The 20,743-nt window shown below is 31.8% G+C and overlaps 2 protein-coding genes across 4 annotated transcripts; both read left to right on the forward strand.

Moving 5' to 3' along the window:
- Positions 1-353: 353 nt before the first annotated feature.
- On the forward strand, positions 354-17,117 carry LOC8276931. 3 transcript variants are annotated; one of them, XM_015723413.3, is made up of 9 exons: positions 354-997; positions 2,592-2,701; positions 6,689-6,758; positions 8,095-8,336; positions 11,820-11,936; positions 12,510-12,564; positions 13,834-14,501; positions 16,604-16,718; positions 16,816-17,117. In XM_015723413.3, the coding sequence occupies exons 2-7, from the start codon at positions 2,609-2,611 to the stop codon at positions 14,484-14,486; spliced, it is 1,230 nt and encodes a 409-aa protein (XP_015578899.2). In that variant the 5' UTR covers positions 354-997; positions 2,592-2,608; the 3' UTR covers positions 14,487-14,501; positions 16,604-16,718; positions 16,816-17,117. The 3 variants fall into 3 exon arrangements, with proteins under 3 accessions (XP_015578899.2, XP_015578900.2, XP_015578901.2); XM_015723414.3 differs by having other exon boundaries at positions 12,513-12,564; XM_015723415.3 differs by having other exon boundaries at positions 357-997; positions 8,191-8,336.
- Positions 17,118-18,955: 1,838 nt separating this feature from the next.
- Positions 18,956-19,243, forward strand: LOC125369993 (14 kDa proline-rich protein DC2.15-like). Its single transcript, XM_048373539.1, has one exon. It carries the CDS (start codon positions 18,956-18,958, stop codon positions 19,241-19,243), a length of 288 nt encoding a protein of 95 aa, XP_048229496.1.
- Positions 19,244-20,743: the final 1,500 nt, after the last annotated feature.

Genomic DNA, 20,743 nt, shown 5'->3' on the forward strand with positions numbered 1-20,743 from the left:
ATTATGAAATAAAAAAATTTAAAACTGGTATGAATTTAATATAATAATAAAATAAAATATATTATTTTATGTATAACATTATGGGGGAATAGTATTTAAAGTAAACGGAAAAGAATGAAAAAAATAATAAAAGTAAAATGATTAAATTTATTTTTAAATAATTAAATAATAGTCTATAAAAATTAATAAAAATACTTTTAAGTAAAATCTGTAAAAATTATTTATTAAATCATAAATTTTATAAAAATTATTAAAAATTTAATAACTCTTTAAAAATAATTTATTTACTAACTTTTTATTTATCTTTTATATCTAGAAAAGAAAAATATTTTAAAAAATGCATAAAAAAACATCAAAAAAAAAAAAAAAAAAAAAGGAAAAGAGTAAATATGTTTCAAAAGTACAGCCTTCACATATCCAAAGAGAAGGGTGAAGGTATTTTCCACTAGGTCACTTGCGTGTTGCCAGAATCTATATATATGCCAATCAATCGGTTCCCTGCGCAAAAGAAAAATCCATCCGTTCAAATTTCCCTTCATAGAAACCTAGCCGATTTTCCAAAATTTTCAAGAAACCAAACACAAAATCCAACTGAATAGTTATTTTCATATTTCAAAACTTCTCAAAATCTTTTCCTTTCCTTTTTTTTTTCCGGCCAAAACCGGCCGGCCAGCCACCGCTTCCACCGCCACCGCCCTTCTTTCATCTAAAAACGCCTAGGGCTCGAGATCTTTCGAACTACCATCGTCATCCACCAACCCCGTTTTTGTTAGTTCCGACGTTGTCGACCTCAGGCCACCGCCTACAGCCTGTCTCAAGTCGCCAGCTAAGCATACGAGCTGTTGTCAGCTTCGAAGGAGAGAGAAAATAGATCTGATTCTGAAATCCGGATTGTTTCAAGGCTGACCACCGCAAGCGGTGGCCACTTCTGATATCGGCTTGATTGACCTTCCCTAGATCTTGTGCACGCAATCTATCTCTAAGAGATCCATATTTGGTATGTTATATAAAAAATGTAGATTTTATTTCAAATGAAATAGATTTTGTATTAAGAATACAAATTTTAGTTTTAAAATAAAAGGGAAACTCAAAATTTGACCCATCTTGAGAATTAAGATGCTATTAATTAAATAGTTGTAGTGTTAATTGGTCGATGACATAATCTGCACTTACGTTTTTTAAAATATGCAATTTCATTCTTCCTTTTTATATACCGTTCATCGTAATAATCCTTTCATTAGTTAGAATATTCTTATCCTTACGGGAGTCTATATTAAAATGAAATTTATTTTAGGATAAGTAAAGATATTTTTTATTTAAATTAGGAAAAAAATGCAGTACTTTATTTTCTTCCATCTAATAAAATAAAATTTCATATTTAAAGAAAATAATAAAAATGCAGAATTGAGCAACTTTATTGTCCTATTCACTAATTTCACACAATATTTGAATAGACACCATACTAACACCTAAATAGACACTGTTTACACGAGTGATGAAAGTGCATATTATTAAAAAATAAGTGCAGTTCCCCATTTTATTACCATTCCAATTCTTATAAATTTAGCTTTCATCTAAGACTAGTCATGTTAGACTTTATAGAGTTTGTAGAAAAAAAATCAAAGAAAGAAATTAATTTCACAATTCAGTTTTTTCTTTAATCTTAGTCGATTTTGACGAGATTTGAATGATCTGACAAGACTAGGGAATTATATTTTGCTATCTATTTGACAAGAACAATATATAATTTTCAGATACTAAAGTGTTATAAAGAAAAAAATATGACCTCTTGTGTCAAAAGATTAAACCATATGGTCAATTTTTTGCATTTTCCTATAGAATAAATTATTGAGTAATTTAATTTTTATAAGATGTAAAGAATAGTAGGAGAGGGGAATAGGTGGGAAGAGAGAAAGGGGGAGAAAGAGTATCTTCAATTTTTTTCTTAATCTATTTTTGCTGATGCGGTAATTGTAAATGCATTATTCTTACTGTTATATCAGTAACTTATCCTACTATGTGGGATTCATCTCTAAAATGTGTTTAAGATGGGTCCCACACACTCAGCAAGATAATTTGTTAGTGAATGGGCATTGTTAATGTAGCAAATTAACTAAGAATTTTATTTTCAAGCTCTACATCAACAAAAATAGACTGAAAAAGTTATAGGTATCCAAAACTGATACATAAATAGAATTACTAGTATTAAGGAAAAAAATTGAAAGATTAGTACCAACTAATATTAAGTCCAACAGTTTGGTAGAGAAGAAAAATTTACCTGAACTGTCTTCATTATGTATCATCTAAAACCAAAATAGAAATCACAGTTCTGAAATAAAAAAAATGAAATAATGATATTATTTTCGATGACCATGAGGTAATTTACTTTTTCTCTAACGTGACTGCTAACATGATATCCAGTTGCCATGTTGTCTTGGGTTTGGGTATTAAAAAGAAAAAAAGGTTAATATATATACCATTTTGAAACTTATGCCGAAGTTCAGTAATCTGGAATTTATCCTTCTCTTATACATTTTCTTTTGTTTTTCCCTTTTGCATTTCTTTTGACAATAAATATCCTACTTTTGTAGGTATATTTTCCTTTGAGATGGATAAGTATAATCTTCCATTTAAAGTTGGCCAACTTGCGGAGGCAAGATCTTTTGTTTCTGGTTATCGTGGTGCATGGTTCCGCTGCAAGGTATTCATGAAAGTTAAAAGAGTTCCAATATTATTTGTGTCGCCTATCTAAATTCAAATCTAAATGGTTCTTACCATGTTTCTAGTTTGAATTCATGTAGCTAGGGGTAGGACCTTGATGGGGTAACTATCTCATTTAGTACTAAAATTTTATACTATATAGTAAAACCTTTTTATAGTTATACACTTGTGACCCAATAAAATTTATGACTATGAAAAGGGTATAACTTAATAGAAGTTTGAGTATTAAGTCTTTTTTTACTCAATACTTAATCTTGCTAGTGAGATGATAGAAATCAGAAATAAAATACGTTGATACCTTGTCATATTATACAAATAAAATTAATGAGACAATAATACTACAGTAAAATGAAACATAGCATATTATATATTTTTTAATATTATGTATACAAATATTACTATATAGAGGAATATTTTTTTTAAACGGGACTTATAAAATGTATAACTTATTATAATAGAAAGTTTATTTCTATTTATAACTAGTCCACATTGGAATCGAAATCTTTTGTCACTATGTAGAAGCTATTTCTATATAGAGTATCACTATAGAGAGACTTTACTGTATTTTCATTTGGTACTAATTCTTAAATCTTTACCTTTTGGTATATATTGTGTTTCTCATAGAGATTCTTACTAATTTTGGATGATATGTTAGCTGAAATAGGAATATGTTTTTAAAATTCGCTAAATTACTTGACAATTTAATTAATCATCATTTGAATCAACATGCTAGGCAGAATGCAAATGTCCTGGATATTGATTCAAGCCATAAATGATTAAATTGTCTAGTAATATGGGTCCAATATACTAAATTCCTGAAGTGTATTTCTATTACAGTTGACACGTCACCCGTTTAGGTAACTCAGTTTGAAACTAAAATAGAAGGCTTATAACAAAAAAGAAAAGATTTTATAGAATTGGCACAAAATGGAGACATATGGTGGTTAAAGTTAGTATTTATATGATCCTTTGATCATTTTTGGTAAGAACCGTTATTGGGCCTGACACGTGTACTTCTACTGGGTCTCGGCCCCTTGTGTACGAAACAATGTAATTAGGTCCTCCAAATATTTCTATTAGATTCACGAGGCTCCTAAGTAAATAGATGTTAGCATGTGTCGTATCATTTGCTTTTTGGTTGAGATGACATTGTGCTAAATTTTCGAGGAGAATTCCACTTGAAAACCTTTCTTCCCCATTTGATTTAGAGAAATAACTCTAATCATGACACCTAAATGTCTCTTCTATAGGCTAGTCTTACTTTTCTTTTTATTATATAAATTCTTTTTTTTTTTTAGTTAATCATAAGTGAATAATGTTCTGTTTTTTGTTTTTTTTACTTAATGACATTAACTACAAAATAGATTTGTATCAAGACTGTTTACTTGGGGGCCTTGTGATACCAATGAGAATAATTGGAGGGCGTAGCTATCCGTTTCGAACATGAGGGGCCCAATTTTAAATTTAACATTTCCATTTTTATATTTGTCATTTTTTACTTGTTTATTAGGCTATACTTAATTGTTGCTGAGAGTGAAACACAATACTAACTTTAGGCAGAATATGATTCTTATTTACCCCAATTTGAATTGAATATATATATATATATTTTTTCAAACTATTGCACTTTGTGAATTAGTCTTCACACATACTTTATTTTAATAAAAAGAAAAACATTGAAATTCAGTACCCTTTCTAAAACAAATCCCAAAACTTGGTGTACCACCTAAACTTCGTTTGCAAAATGATGTGTTTGCTGAGGTGACATTTAATGTGGAGATATCCTTCAAAATATTCATCCTCTAATTGCCATTTCAATAGAATTTAGGATGGTGATTTCTCTATGATACGAAAATATAATTTGGAGACCAAAAAAAATTAAAAAGATTGAAATATAACACTTAATTTGAAACATGCCCCAAATTTTAGTTACTATTTAGGAATTTATTTGTGGAGATAGAAAGAGGAGAAATCAAGGTTTTGCAAAAGGTAATAGAAAGACAATGAGAAAGCGAGGGAGATAAAAGAAAAGATTGAGATTATACATTTGCATTGTTTATGAGGAAGTACAATACTTTGTTTTAGTATTATAGTGGATAAATTTGGCCAAATGCATTCGATTAAAGTGAAATAGAGCAAAATAGCAAATATTAACAGCTTCAAACACTAAGGTGTAATAATACAATTTTAATAGGTAAAAAGCACAATTGGGCCCCTGAATTGTAATGTGTTTTGTAATTAAGTTCCTCATGTTTGAAAATGGAATTGGATCCTCCTACTTTACAATTTGGTGTCACGAGCTTCCTATCTAAATGGCCTAATCAAAACATATTATCTTGAGGCCTAATAGCCTAAACAATCCAAACCTTTACGAAATTTTGCTATTTTGGTTAATTGTTTACAAATTGTCAATTTAGCCATGTTTAGCAAATTGAGTGCAATTTTGGCATAATTTAGTTGTTTTTCAAAATTAAGCAACGCGGACAGTGATATGGACACCGGTTAGGAAATGAAAAATCTAAATTGATGGATTTGAATGTTACATTATTTATACATGTTTCTTAATTTTGAATTCTTATTTCCTTAATTACATTCATGTTACCATCTATGTTGTTTAGTTTTGACCAACAACTCAATTTAGCCAGAATCATGGATAAATTAACAATCTTTTGAAGAATTGACTAAAATAGTAAACTACTGCAAATGTTTTTATTTTTTTAGACTATTAGGCCTATCTTGACTCGACAACTTTTAAGTATATAATTCTAAAAATGGTTTTTCATTATTTTGATAATAATAACAAAAAAAGAATAGAAATGGGTATTAAATAAGATTTGGGATCTAGAGTTAGGGTTATATCTGAATTTGGGGAAGAAATTGAAAGTGGAAATTTCTCTCTAATTCTCACACATTCTCTCAATGGCTTTTCAACCTTCTCAATTCTCCTTCTTTTCTTCTTATGAAAAAAGATGTAGTCTTTTCTTCAACTATTCTAATTTTTCATACAAACATTTGATACATAAACCTATAAATATAAGTGGGTCTGTGTTCAGAGGTTGTGGGTTAGTTTAATTTGTCAACAAGAAATATTTTCTTTTATTTCTTTTATCTTAAATGTTTTGGTTTGTGGGTATTAGAATTGAAGGTATTTTGTTAGTTGGCTTGTATTATTGTTATTGGTTGTTTGTTTAATTGATTGTCTGAGAAGAAGAAGAAAGATAGAAATGGCAAATGGAGAAGATAAAGGCAAAATCAAAGAATTTTTATTAAGTATGGAGATTGAATAAAAGGGTCTGATCAAACATGAGGGGCTTAATTACAAAAAAAAAAAAAAAAAAAAAAAATTGAAGTGCAGAGGTTCAATTATGCTTTTTGCTGTCATATTATTATTATTTTATTATTAAATAAGTTTTTGCACTTGATTTTCTCAGAGCTTATAAAACACGTGCAAACGTCTGTTAACTTAATGGCTTACTGACACCAAATTTTAAAATAAGAGGATCCAATTATACCATTTCAAATATGAGGGACTTAATTATAAAAAAGCATTATAGTTTTGGATCCAAATTTTGCTTTCTGCCATTTTAATATTAGCTAATGGGGTAAATAAATGTAAGGTAAATGTGCTTTTAGGATGTAAGGTTTAAATCTTACAGCATTGCATTAAGGTTCATAAATTATTCAAATGTATATGGTACATCTCAAGTTTGAGCTAGTGGACCAAGTGTATGGACGGGGTACCCCACATATGTGGATGAAGTGGCAAAAAAATCTATTATATGTCTATGCTAGAGTCTCATGTGTGAGGGTTGGTTAGATTGGTTATTGTATGTTTTAGTTAGCTTAGAAAGTGTGAGTTGCTTATAGAGTGTGTATGGGTAGCTATAAACATGTATTGGTTTTCTTTTAATTGCAAGGTTATTTCTTTCTTGTTTGGGACTTCCAACTAATGTACAGTTCCCATTAGATAAAGGAAATTGGACGAAAAAAAGGTGTGGCAGGGCACGCTGTGGAGTACTATGACTTTCCAGATGAGAGTAAGTTACCCCTTCACATTGTTCAGTAAAAATATTTGTATGCATTAAGCATATGCAAACCTTTAATATTATGCATCTCAGCGTCATGCTTAGAAGTTAGTAACGCTAACAATTTATGAATGTACTTTATCATGCCAGTCTAAAGTAGGTTGTAATTATCTAGTGGACGAACTATTAAGAAATTCCTTACTTTTCCCTTCTTAATATTGGAAAAAGAAAACAATTGAACACCTAGGATTCTAATGCTTAAGGAATGTTTCGAGGATAAAATGTTATAGATTGCTTACATTTTATGATCTTTTCCATCCACTTGCATATTCATTTTTAATTAATATGTTATTGTGCGTAACTATCTCATTTGGTTTCAAAATTTTGCACTGTGCTTTCATTTTATACTAATTATTTAACTTTTTTTCTTTTTGGTACCAAATATTTTGCTTTAGTTTCAAATTTAGTTACCTTAAGACTCTGACCAAATTTTGATGATGATGCTAGCTTAGACAGGTCTGTGCTTTTATAATTCGCCACATTGGATTGAATCAATATGCTAGGCAGAATGCATGTATCTCATATGTTGACTTAAATCATTCTTTTTGAGACGGTGACTCAAGTCATAATTAATTAAATGGATAAGTACAAAAAAGTACCTTGTGGTTTAATTGTTTTACGATTTTTAGTATGTGGTTTTTCATAAGACAAAGGTATATAGTTATAAGTCGTGATAAGAAAAGGTTTCAGTCACCTTCACTCTAATTGGTCATCATCATCATGTTGCCCATGTTTGATAATGAGTTTAAAGCTTAACAACTTCTAATTCTCATTGTTTGACCGTCAAATTGTGGTTTAAGAAGTCACTGATCCGATGAGATCAATTTAATAGTTAAACAATGACATTTTGAGTTATTAAACTGTAAACTCATATTATCAAACACAAACAATATGATAATGATGGTTGATCGGAGTAAAGATAGCTGAATCCTTGCCGAGCTGCACTTTTTTAACAATTAGATACTTCTTTTTGTTATGATTATTAACCATATTTATTTTCGTCTTAAAAGAAAACTATATACGAAAAGTTATCAAATGATAAAATTATTTCTATTTTTTTGTACTTTTCTTTTAATTAAATTGTATAATGATTCATTGTCCAATGTAACGAATTCTAAAAGCATATTCTCTTTCTAGCTGACACATCATTCAAATTGACCCTAATTCCTTTAGTTAAAATACAAGGTTTTGTGCCAAAAAGAAAAAAAATTGAAGAATTAGGACTAAATTGAAACATAGTGCAAAGTTTCTGTACCAAACAGGATAGTTATCTTGTTATTGTTTATAGAGGTGCGATGGACAAAACTTTATCAGAAAAGATCTAGTAAATCTAAGGATTTGACCTTGATGATTCGCCCACACTTTCCTCCTGTTTATCATGAAGGCGAATCGTTTGATATTAATAGCATCTCAGAAGTGAGCGTCATTTTAAATGATGTTTGGAAGGTGGGTGATTTAGTGGACTGGTGGTCCGACGGTTGTTATTGGTCTGGAAGGTTGACTAATGTATTAGGGCCCGAGAAGTTTCAGGTAATATGCTTGTCCCACCTGTTTTTGTTCTTAAATTCTTTTATTTATATAATAAATTTGCAAACTTTATTTTCTTACAATAACCATTCTTTGAATCAATTTTTGAAATGACCCTTGAATTCAAAAAAGCATTTCTTACAACAAGGAATAGGGAGGTAGTATGATGGTAGTTGTGTTGATAATATAATGGTTATCTATGCACATCCTACACAACTATCGTATTTAGGAGCCAAACCAAACAATACTACTTGCTACATTCTTGACTTTTGCATGGTAGCTAGTTGCATGAGATGCAACTTGTAAGTTAGCTAGTTTTGTAACTATGCTCTTGTGATAAAATAAATAGCATATTGGATGCTCCTCATACTTGGAAAACTATAGCATGTTTTCGACATGCACTTTCACTATAGCCGGTGAGCCACTTGGGCCCTTATTGTTAAATTGTTAACAACTTTTTCTTTCATAAGTAGCCCATTTGAATTGTTATTTCATTAAACCACAACAAAATGCTTATTTGTTATTATGACATGGACTAGGCGGACCAACTTGTCGATATTGATAGCTGAGTTGGCAATGGGTACTACTAATTGGCAATTAAAAGAAAAATGAAGGATTCAAGTGGTTTATTGGTGATAGTTAGGGGGCCTGCCAATACTTTTATACCATTTTCCCATTTTACTTAATTTGTGTTTTTTTTTTCCCTCAGAATTGTAATCATAACCAAAACTAGGAGAAAACTTTTTTGTGTATTGATTTCATAATCTTACAAATACACACATACACACACAAAACCAGTCCTCCTTTAGGTAGATTAACTAATCTAATTCCTATAAGTCAGCTATATTAAATCTTCCTAATCAATGGACATGTTAATATTCATCTTGTAATAAGATTGAAGTTTTGAATCTAATAAATGATGAATTTTCTTTAGTTTAACTTTCATTTTTTTTCTTACCTATATAATCATATAACTTGATAAATCAAATCATTGCTTTTAAATCAAACCTAAATTAAAAACATCATCTTCAACAAAATCAAGCTACGACAAATCAAGCAACATTAGCATCAAAGAGAACTTGTTAGCATTAAAAAATTCTTTCTCCATTATTTAAAAATCTTGAAGTCATAACATACTAATTGGTTACTGAATTTGACAATTTATGTTTTTTCTCAAAATGTCAAATCCAGAGATCAATAGAAACTAAATATCTTAAAACCTCGCAATTACTCAAAAATCTCTTAATTTAATGCTACTCTTTCTCCATTATCCTTTTCTTTTTTATGAATTTATGATATGGATGGTGATAATTTTTTACCTCTTTCTCACTTTGATGATGGTTATATAATTGATTGGAGTGGAACAAGTGGATGGCTAAGGTCATGGAAATTGGAATCAAGCTAGAGATAAAGAATCATCAACTATTTGATTTTGGTGAGAAGAGGAAGATGCATGGCATTTGTTGCAAATTTTAAGGATAAAAGTTTGACGATTTTATTAATTTAAGAAGGGCTATTGAAGAATGCTCGAGAGAAAGAGAGTAATTTAGGAAAGAGATAATTATGAAAAGATGGATCTAGATGGGCCCCTAAACTATAGCTTGTGAACAACTTTAGCCTCCATTTTTTTTGGTTTCTAATTAGTGGGACTCATTGTTAGCTCAGCTATTAATGTAAGCAAAAGTGGGGGTCCTGCTTGTCTATGTCAACATAATAAACAGACGTTTTGCTGTAAATTATTAGAAGGAAAGAGCCAAGCAAGCGATACAATCACAGCAGAAGACCAGAGCTAGGATAGATCTAATTAAATAGCTGCCATTGATGGAGTTCATTGTAAATTTATCAAAATGTGGGATCGGTACCTACAGAAGGCAAATTGAAAGAATGGAGATAGAGGTAATTTGATTACATAATTTGTATATGATTGATGTTTCATTTAGGATGGTCATGTTATGGTTGACGGAGTAAAGATGGTATAAGAGGTTCATATGACTTGCATATTTCCCAAGATGTAGTCTATAAAGGTGTAGAAGGGATAATAATAATAATGATAATCCATAGTCAGATCCTAACTAGGATAGTCCTAAGGCTTAGTTGAGTTGAGAATTCTGTATAGCAAAGAACTATTTGAAACCTCCCTAGGTAATATTTTCTTGTTCTTAGTTCTATATGGGATCTTGGAAAAACAAGATATTCAATAAATGCAAGGGATAATTATAAAAATAGTATTTGAACTTGTTAAGATTTGATAATTAAGTGTTTAAATTTTTTGAAAGTCACAATTTGGTGTATGAACCTAATAAATATTTATGATTGAGTGTATATAGCAGGTTACAGGTTATCCACATAACCCCTTTTCAATAATAATTACAAAATGGTAGGTGAATTTATTAAAATTTAATAATAAAGTGTTTAAACTTTTACAAGTTACAATTTAGTATGTATAATTAAAAATTATTAATATTTGAGTATGTGTAACCAAACATTTATATAAAAAAAATGATATAGGCAAATCAAACCCTATTATATTTTAATACTGGAAAATAATATTTACATGAAGAAGTTTTAATCTTCATTTAAACACTGATAATGACAAAGATAGACAAAAATATATAAATAAATATTATACATTTTATAAGTAGAAATATTAGTAATTAACATCATAGTTGAGAGTATTAACTTTAATAATAATTAATTTTGTTTTAGATGTTTGTAATGATGGGTTGAAAAAGACAAGGTATTGCTCAAAGTTGGATAGAGATTTTTTTGGAAAAATTGATGAAATATAGTGAGAACAATGTAATAATAGTGGTAGTGAGGGCAGTGTATTACTATATTAAAAGTAGATTTTTAAAGATTTTCTCATCATTTTATTCTTTTTAATCTACTAAGTTAATAGTATGTTTTAAGGTTACATGTCCGTAATTGCTATTCATATGCTATATACACTCAGTTGTAGATATTGACTAGTTTCACATACCAAATTATAACTTTTAAAAGTTTAAACACTTATGGTGAAATTTTAATAAGTTCACATACCATTTTTGTAATTATATAGATAACTGGTTTCACACACTAAACTGTAACTTTTAAAAGTTTAAACATTGATTGTCAAGTCTTAACAAGTTTACGCACTATTTTTGTAATTATTCTTAATGGCAACCTTGCTATGATATTCTTAAAACTGCAAGTTATTTGCGACTGGGGCATTACTGTCTTGTGATGAGTAAACAGTATTTGCAATCCAGTTCATCAATTTTCACCATAAAGTCAAAACCTAGATGGTGCTTCAAGGATAAAGGTTCTACAATTATAACCTTTGGAAATTTTCAATGTGGGAACCACTTGTAACAATATTATTTCAAACAGGTGATGCCTTTACTTCCTCATGATATAACTTCTAACATCTTTTCTATGCTGTTGTTAACTATGGATAGTGTATTTTTCTTATTTTCTTGCCTCTGTCATAAATGTTTGCCTTTATAGATCGAGTTGTTTCCACCTCCTTTTGGTGAAGGGTTATCTTATGAAGCTTCATGCAAAGACTTGCGTCCTTCCTTGGATTGGTCTTCTCAGCATGGTTGGACTGTGCCTGTGATTACGGTGATTCCCTTATATTACATGTCCAATTTGTATCTTTATTTTCTGAAACAAATCATGTTGTGTGAACTGTTTAAAAACTAATGAACAATATGACTGGTACTGCTGCAGATTTTAGTTCTTATTAATTGCTAGTGTGTTTTGTCAGCCTTTCCATTCCTCAATTATTGATTATGTGAAAATTTTTTGTCCTTACTCAGCTTAGAGATTTCTCCTCTGTTATAAGGGGACAATGAGCTCCATTATCAGCAGGGGTTGCTCTGACTATATGTTCTGGAATGGATTCTAAGCAAACTCCCTTTCTTTGTCCAATTATTAAATTCTTCTAACTTAAACATACTTTATGGTACTTCTGCAAGTTGTACTAATTCAGAATCATAACCCTTGGTTAAAAATTTTGCAGTATTATTGACATGATGCTTCATCTTCAATTATTGTGCATTGTCTTAATGAAGTTTCTGGTATTATGTTATATATGGAATCCTCATGTCCTGTGCCATTTAGGCAGTTTTGTATTTGTTTGTCAATGCCTCATTTTCCATGCCAACTGATTTGCTTTTGATGCAATCCTGGTAGCAGGGGAGTGAAGACTGTCGCTCTTGTGGTCGGATTGTTAAACCTGTGAATCAAGGTAAAAAGGCTGGAGACATACTTTTATCAGCTCATCTTTTTAGGAAAATATAAACATTTGAGTCCAGTTTCTTTTGGTTTTTCTTTTATCTTCATTGGTTTCAGGCTGTGTAATTAGTAAATAAGATTTGTGACAAACAGATAAATTGATGCTAGTAGTAGTTGGCATTTTACTCTATTTATATGCATGATTTTCTCTATATATTTATTTAATTAATTTAACTCCATTTAAGTCCAAGTGAAGCACAAATTCTCAGTGCAGAAGATTTTTTTTGGCGTTTGTTGTTCTGTGCTTATGATAATTGTAACAAGATCGTTTCATATGTTCTTAAATGCAGAGTTTCTGTGCTTCATAGGCCTGTCACAAGCGGGGAGAGGAGAACCATTATATTGTCTTTTCTTTTGGTGGCCATTTTAACGAGTTTGATTATGAGTTGCTAGATGACACTATGTTGTCTCATTGTTACATGATATGGGCATTTGCATACCTGTTTGAAATGCGGAAGACTACCAAAATCTTTATACATTTACTAAGCATCAAAACATGTTTAAACAAATGGAAGCTTGTAGCATAAGATACCTCCCTGAACTGGCCTCTTTAGTAATCAGACAGAATTGTGGCTTTTCAAACATTGAATATTATTTTAAATTTCCCTTTATTCTTTATTTGTGTGGCCTTGTTTGGAACATTGATTTGAGTGGCTTTGCAATGGAGGTCATCATCCTTTGTCAAAGGTGTGAAGAGTCTTGACAATGCTTTCCGAAGGTGCAAACATATGCCTCTTAAAATGTTTGTATATGAGATCAAAATTAAGAGTTAATACAACATGTTGGAAATGTTTGACATCTATTTTCCTATTTATGATAGGTAAAATATGGTATCCTCCAAGTATATTGTAAAATGTATAATGATGTCGTAAAACGCCTGGGTACTTTTTAGATAAAAAGCAATATATCCCTGTGATAAGAATGTCGGTCTGATCTCTTTCTGTTACAAATCTTGTGAAAACCATGAAAAGATGGAGCATAATGGAAGTTCTGTTCATTTTACCTTTTAGTCTGTCATAAATTGAGGTCTTATTTTTTTATTAGTGCTAGATGTTGGATTTTTAATCAATGATGATTTTGATTGATTGAATTTTGAGCTTTGGTCATCACCAGAGGATGTTTAGCTTTGTCCCTCGGTGCTTTACTTTCTCTTTGTTCCCCTCGTTCCTTTAGTGACTTGATTAGAATGAACATGCTTTGACATGGAATGATTCTGGTTTAGGGAGCTCTGCTAAGGTGACGATTCATGAAGAAAGAAAGGAGTGTGATGCGTCAGTTTCTTCTGGTATTTCAACTAGTCGCTTACCACCTCCAGACAGAGCAAAGCTACTGGGAAAAAGTCTTTTGAGCAAAACTGCATGTATGGAGACGCAACCAATGAAGAGCACTACTTCATGCATGGAGACGCAACCAGTGGAGAGCACTACTGCATGTGCTGAGACACAACCAATGGAGAGCAGTACTGCATGCATGAAGACACAACCAGTGAAGAGTACTGCTGCATGTGTGGATATACAAGCAGTCGAAAAAAATAAGAGCTTGCATGTCACAGATGATGGCATTGCCAAAACTAGTTGTTCGGACAGCATTTCAAGTTTACGCTTTGGAGTTGCATCAGCTGAAGTTGCAGGGGATACAGCTGAAAAAGACAGTCACCATAACCGTGGTCCATCAAAGAAGATGAGAACTGATAGAAGTATTATGTTGAATTCCATGTCCTGTGATACAATAGAAGCTGCAATTGTGCACTTGGAGGAACTGGTAAACCGGGTTAAATGGATGAAGGATATTTTGAAGTTTGGAATGCCTTTGCCCGATTCCGTGCAGCCTTCTTGGAAGTTTGTGGAACACCGTTCGTCTTCCTTGCAAAAATAAGTTCTTGATTGGAAGGTTAGTTCATTTGCTAAATGGCCTTTTGTTGTGAAGTTATTTGGCTTGTTCATCGGCATGTCCATCACTTTGCATTTATGAGTGTAGTTACTGAAATGAGAATTGATGAAGTTTGGAAACTAACCTGTGCTGGGTCCTCTGTGGTTGTTGGTTTAAATTTAATGTTAGGGATTTAATCTTTCTGGAAGTTTACCACACTGCAAGGCACGTTTGGCCTTTAAGTTTAGAGGAATAGAGAAAATGCAGGAATAGCAATTGTCAAGATGTGGTTCTGTCAACTAGTCATTGACCTAAATGATCTCTAAATTGCTTGATGCAGTAAGAGCTGCCTCAGAGTGTGGCACATGGTGCTGGAAATGACTCGATCTAGGTGAATTGAGAATGTTCAAGCCTGTGTTACTTTTTCTATATCCATGATCAGAGTGATTTGAGTTAGCTTGAATCTTGTACTGGTGCTTTCCTTGTAGGAATCTGGCAAAGTCACAAAATTCACCTTTGTTTTTTCCAAGAATTGGACACTTTCGTCTACACAAAAAATGTGTATTTTTTACCTGCCAAAGCATTCTTTTTCTTTTACTGGGACAACTATCAGAGCTTCAAAGCCAAATAACATGTTTTGAACTACCAAAATTCCCTGTGAACAGTCTAAACAAGTTGGTTTTGGAAGTATGCATGCCTTAGTAATTTTCTTCTGTTTTTGCTCTTCCTGTAAATTCTGCAGTTACAGTACTTGAGACATCTATAGCATTATGGATAGCCACAAACTTCTTCTTTTCCTCTCTTTATCAGCCCCTTGACTTTTATAAACAGTATAATATTGTTGATTTTCTTTCATAATGAAACCACTCAGACAAACTCAAGATCTTCAGTCTAAAGTTGTGGCCTGGAAAGATGCACTGTCCGGTTCAGCAATAAGCAATTGCAGATCAAGACACAGTTACCTAAAATACTACTAAACGCAATCCTGAATTTAATACCAATTCCAGAAAGCTTCCACTCAATTTAGTCCCTATTGAACTTGTAAATTCTAGGACCCTTGTTTTCCCTTATGAACCCTAACTTTCTCCTTTTTCTAGCCTTGACCTGCTATTAAAAACACTGGCAGTCAGCTTCAAAGGTTACTACATCTCTCCTTTTTCCTCTGATTGGAGACTCATACATTTTAGTTGACAAGCCCACATTTGAATTTGCTCACAAGTATTTATGCAAGACTTGCCAAACTTGTGAACTCAACCTAACTGAAGGAATCTTAATGTTACACTTGTGGGATTGACCAGTAGATCTTTTTGGGGCCTTTATATGCCCGGTTTGTGAACTTCATTGGGTGGATACAGAATTGATTCTAATTCAACCATTGACAAAACTAACTTTGTCAACTCAATATTTTCCTATTATACATAAAGTACCTATGTGGAAGCCTAATCTGTTTGAAACTGAGTTGCAAAATTTTGTTTAGCAATTTGATAATGTGATAAAGTGCTGATGCTCTATGTGAATGTTGATGATCTTTTTTCTTTTGTTGTATTTGACTTTTTCTTTTATCACCAAGTGATACTGGTCGATTTATTATGGTGTAGCCACTTCTAACTCTATTTATCAGCTTAATGTTTTTCTGTTTTCTATAAAGTATCTTATGTGGAATCCTATTCTGTTTAAAGTTGAGTGGCAAAATTATGTTTTAACAATTTGATAATGTGATCAAGTACTGCTGCAATTTGATAATATGATCCAAGTGCTGGTGCTCTTATGTGAATCTCGTTTTTTTTCCAGCTTTTGGGAGATAAGTATCAAAGATCTTTTCAAGTTATAGGGAGAAAGTATATGAAAATATGTTCTACAATTATACCCTTACCATGGGAATTCTGTTAGCCTTGCTTGTTCTGTTCCTACAGGCAAATTGCAATCAATTCTTTTAAAGTATTGCGGCCAACGGTGCAATTGCGGCAGGCATTATGCTGTAATTCAATTTGTTATTAAAATTGTTTTAGGAGTTTTACTTCGATAACAAAATTTATCTTTTCTCAATATTACTATTGTTGTATGATTTACTTTTACTAGTTGCACTCGCTTTTCTTATGTTGCATCTATAATCTTGTGCCTAGGATCAAAATGGATGGGTGGTGGAGCCAGGAAGCTGTCATCTCTGCTCTTATACTACATTTTTAGACAAACTTGTTGTGTTGGAACCATGGGATGATTGTTCACTGATTTTGACAAGTAAGCTCTCTAAAATGCTCTCTCAGTCGGTGTTTAATGCAAAATAAATTCTAAATTAATGATTGAGCCTCAATGTGTTTGCTCTCTTCTTTTGCAGTGTTTTATTTGGGAAAAGATTGAATTAAGGGGTGGTGATGATTGAGAAACAGATTCATTACACTGTCGACGACGCAGCCCCTTAGGCAGCTACCTGGTTTTTGGGAATTTTGGTTTTGCTGCTTTATGATCTGTACATTGATTGCAAGCAGAAACTTGAGTTTTTGATTTTGAAGCAGAAGCTGAAGTTTATGAATTCTTTCATTGAAAATCATGCCTCAAACTTGTAAAGCTAAAATCCTAGAAAAATGAATCTCAAAAACAATTAATTGTTTTCTAGATGCATAGTCAAGTATTCCTTCAGTGGGCGTGTGAGAATGAGAATGAGCAATCCTGCATGAAAACCTTCCGGTCATTAAGAATTGTTGGAATTTTCTGAGAGAAACCTGAACCAACACAGCTAATTGATATTCTCGTGTATTGGGAACAGAAGCATGCTTTTAGTGTCCATATTATTGACTAGGAATAATTATAAAATAGTATGTAAATTAATTTTTAAAAGTTACAATAATATGAAATAACATTGAAGGACATGGAATCGGTCATTTATATTAAAGCCGAATAATTATAAAAATTGTATGTAAATTTATTAAAATTTGATGATTAAATTTTTAAATTTTTTAACAGTCTTTGTTGTATAAATTTAATAAATATTTATAATTAAGTATATATATAATATATCAATAATATTTATGGATTTATAATTTTAAAAGTATTTATTTTTAGTAGAGTAATACATTATTTTTATTGTCATCGTTTTTATACTGATTTTATTATATTTTTATCGGTTTTTTAAAGAATTTTTATCAAACTCTGAGCAATATATTGCTTTTTTCAATTCATCATATAGTATTTATTTACATATTTTTATCAATATGAAGGAAAGTATTAGTGGCTGCTCTGCTCTCCACATGCTTCTCTTCTTGATCTTGTTGCTGCTATTTGACTGTTCCTAAACATATCCTGCTTCTTGAATTAATAAGCTTTCCCAAACACCCATAATCAAGCATAATAACAGAAAGCCTAGGAATTAATTGATCTCTCCTTGTAGTTGGGTTGCTCTTTGTCTGGCACATGGTTTAATTTCATTGAAAAACAGCCATATGCGTAAGTTAAGATATGCATATAGCTGATACATACGCACTTTAATTATTTAAAATAAAAATAAAATCGAAATTAAAATCTCCGAGATTGCTCCTCTAGATTTGTAACAGACCCTGCGCTAAATTTCTCAGTGCCTCCAGTCATCTAACTGAAGGCCTGATCAATTGTATCAAGATCAATGGTCAGCTGTGTCCTAATCAATTTATTTTAGAGAAAATGAGTGCAAAAGTTAGTCACAAATTACATTAATTCAAGTAGTGAATTTGGCCATTTGTGATGCAAGACAAACTTACGTCTTTCAACTTTATTTAAATTCAATTATTAGATTCAAACCACAAAATATACAAGTATCAATTTTGTTATGAGTTTTTGTTTTTTCTTTTTGCATTTAATATTTAGTCAACTTGGTACCCAATCAATATTTACGCATCATATTAAGTTCACTTCTACGTAAAGACAAATCAACCATCCATAATATGAAGGAAAATGTAGATGATCCTAGCAAGAATTTGAAGTCCAATCCATAATTAAGGAGTAGAGAAAAATACCCTTTTCTGAGTGAATTAATCCTCAAATTCACATAAGTCTTAATTTATTGATTTTGGAAAAATGAAGTTCACAAAAACAAAGCAGAAAGCATGCCAACAGACTTGCAACTTAGGTTTTGTTAATGAATACTCCTACTTGGACAAACTAATTAACTTATTACATGCTACTATATGAACAAGATCCTTTAAAACTTTGTGTTTTCCCATAGTACCCGTACGTTTATAGTATCATCGATTATTTCCACTTGGGGTTAAGTAATTTAAGAGGAGGGCGCCATCCTCGGCGCGCAATGGCAGGCTATGGCGGAGATGCAACGTGCATACTAGCAGATGGGTCAAGTTGATGATTTTAAAAGCTCAGACTAAGTCAATGAGCGGGGCTTTCTCCCTCTATAAATTCCCATAAGCCTTCTTCACCAATTGCACAAGCAGCTAGCTCAAGGAACATACCAAAGCTTTTAAGCAAACATATATCATCCGAGTAGAGGAATGGCATCCAGAGCTCAAGCAATCACTGCCTTTGTCCTTTGCCTGAACCTGATTTTCTTCAGCATGGTGAGTGCAAGTGGCACTTGCTCAATTGATTACACCAAGCTGAAACTCGGTACTAATTACTGCTCCCCACTTGCATCTCTTCTTGACCTTGATGCTGCTATTTGCCTTTGTGCTGCACTCAAAGCTAATCTGCTGGGCATCGTTCTCGACCTTAACGTTGCCTTGGGCGTGTTCCTCACCACCTGCGGCAAGACGCTTCCATCTGGATTCATTTGCCACTAAATCATCCTTCTACTTCTCCTGCTTCTGTTATGGGTTATATTTTTATATGTCTTATCGACTTATGCATTTAGGCCGTGAACATATATATTTTAGATCAATAATCTCCCCTTGGCTGTATTTTGTTTCATGGATCAAAGGATAGTTAGTTTCTTGCCTTCTTCCATGTCTCTATATGCTACTGTATTAAGCAGGTGAAATAAAATCTTAGTTAATACAATCGGCTAATCTGTCTTGTTTTTTTCTCCATATATTTCTTCTTTCCTTTCATTGCATGCATGGCTCGTCAAAGGCAGGGTTTAATTTACTTGTGTTATTTTAGACGCTAGGCCATTAACCTCGAGATTAATGTATAGTTGTGCATTCACCTACTTAAGTGTATAAATTAACATCCAATAGTGTACTGAAATAGTAAGAGTCTCTTCTAGATTAATTAAAATTTCGAGTTTGAATCTTATGTATGTTTGTTAAAACTCTTGAAATATTATAAAGTTCTACCCAACACACTCTGAATCAATTCTAAATATATGTACAAAAAAAATATAAATTAGCATCGTTAATATATTAAAGTTATGATATTCACTAATGAGTCAGTAAATTACTTAAGAGTCCATCTCATATTCATATATGGCTTGCTATTTAAGAAAACACTTCTAAAATTTTAGAGAAATTAATAATTTTAAATTTTATATAATTCATTAAAAAATAAAAATAAAAAGATCTTATACAATAATTAACGAAAAAAAAGTTATAGTTTAAATCGATAACTGCAACGAACAATGACTACATACTAAGAAAAATTAAGTTTAAACTAAATTCAACTACTAACTTGCTATATATGGATAACTTTAACTGAATATTTATGTATCTTTAATAAGTGTAATTTTTATGATGACTTTAATTTATTTCCTGATGGTTCCACTGAAATTCATAAATTTTTGCAATAGATCGGAGAGACACGAAGCACTCGCTGCAAGAAAATCTGACATTCCCAAGGCAAAACAACAATGGTATAATGACGATGTTACGATAAATTGGCGAGGAGTTGTATATCTCTGGAATGGCCACAGTAGTTTAGCGACGGAAGGGAAGATCATCGCTATATGTGGTGCGAATAGTCGATGCTTGTTTCTGTGACAATGTAGCAACAGATGTGCTTAGCAATGACTAAAATGATCATAAATACGTGGTGGCAACTAGACGCCAACGTTTAGCACCATAGTTTTACGCTTAGCGACAGCAACATTCGTCGCTAATGGTGTAATGAAGCAACGGACACCTGGCCATTGTTATATATTAGGAATGAAACGGCATTGTTGTTTGTGCCAGTGAATTGTATTTAGCGACGGCTTTATGTCAATCAATGAAATTGTTTAATGAAACGTTGGCATTTCTTTAACAAAAAGGCAAACCCTAAAGTTTAATAATGATAACATGTTTGTTGCTAAATTTTATAAACATATTGACACCATCATCTCCTTCTGTTGACGTCGCCTCGCTGCC

Source organism: Ricinus communis, chromosome 5 (genome assembly GCF_019578655.1).
Source record: "Ricinus communis isolate WT05 ecotype wild-type chromosome 5, ASM1957865v1, whole genome shotgun sequence".
NCBI classification, from domain to species: domain Eukaryota; kingdom Viridiplantae; phylum Streptophyta; class Magnoliopsida; order Malpighiales; family Euphorbiaceae; genus Ricinus; species Ricinus communis.

Bases quoted from the DNA above. Each gene is read 5' to 3' on its own strand.
- LOC8276931 (XM_015723413.3), top strand. From the start codon at position 2,609: ATGGATAAGTATAATCTTCCATTTAAAGTTGGCCAACTTGCGGAGGCA. The intron at 2,702-6,688 runs GTATTCATGAAA...AGTTCCCATTAG, and splicing joins GTGCATGGTTCCGCTGCAAG to ATAAAGGAAATTGGACGAAA. The intron at 8,337-11,819 runs GTAATATGCTTG...TTGCCTTTATAG, and splicing joins TAGGGCCCGAGAAGTTTCAG to ATCGAGTTGTTTCCACCTCC.
- LOC125369993 (XM_048373539.1), top strand. From the start codon at position 18,956: ATGGCATCCAGAGCTCAAGCAATCACTGCCTTTGTCCTTTGCCTGAAC.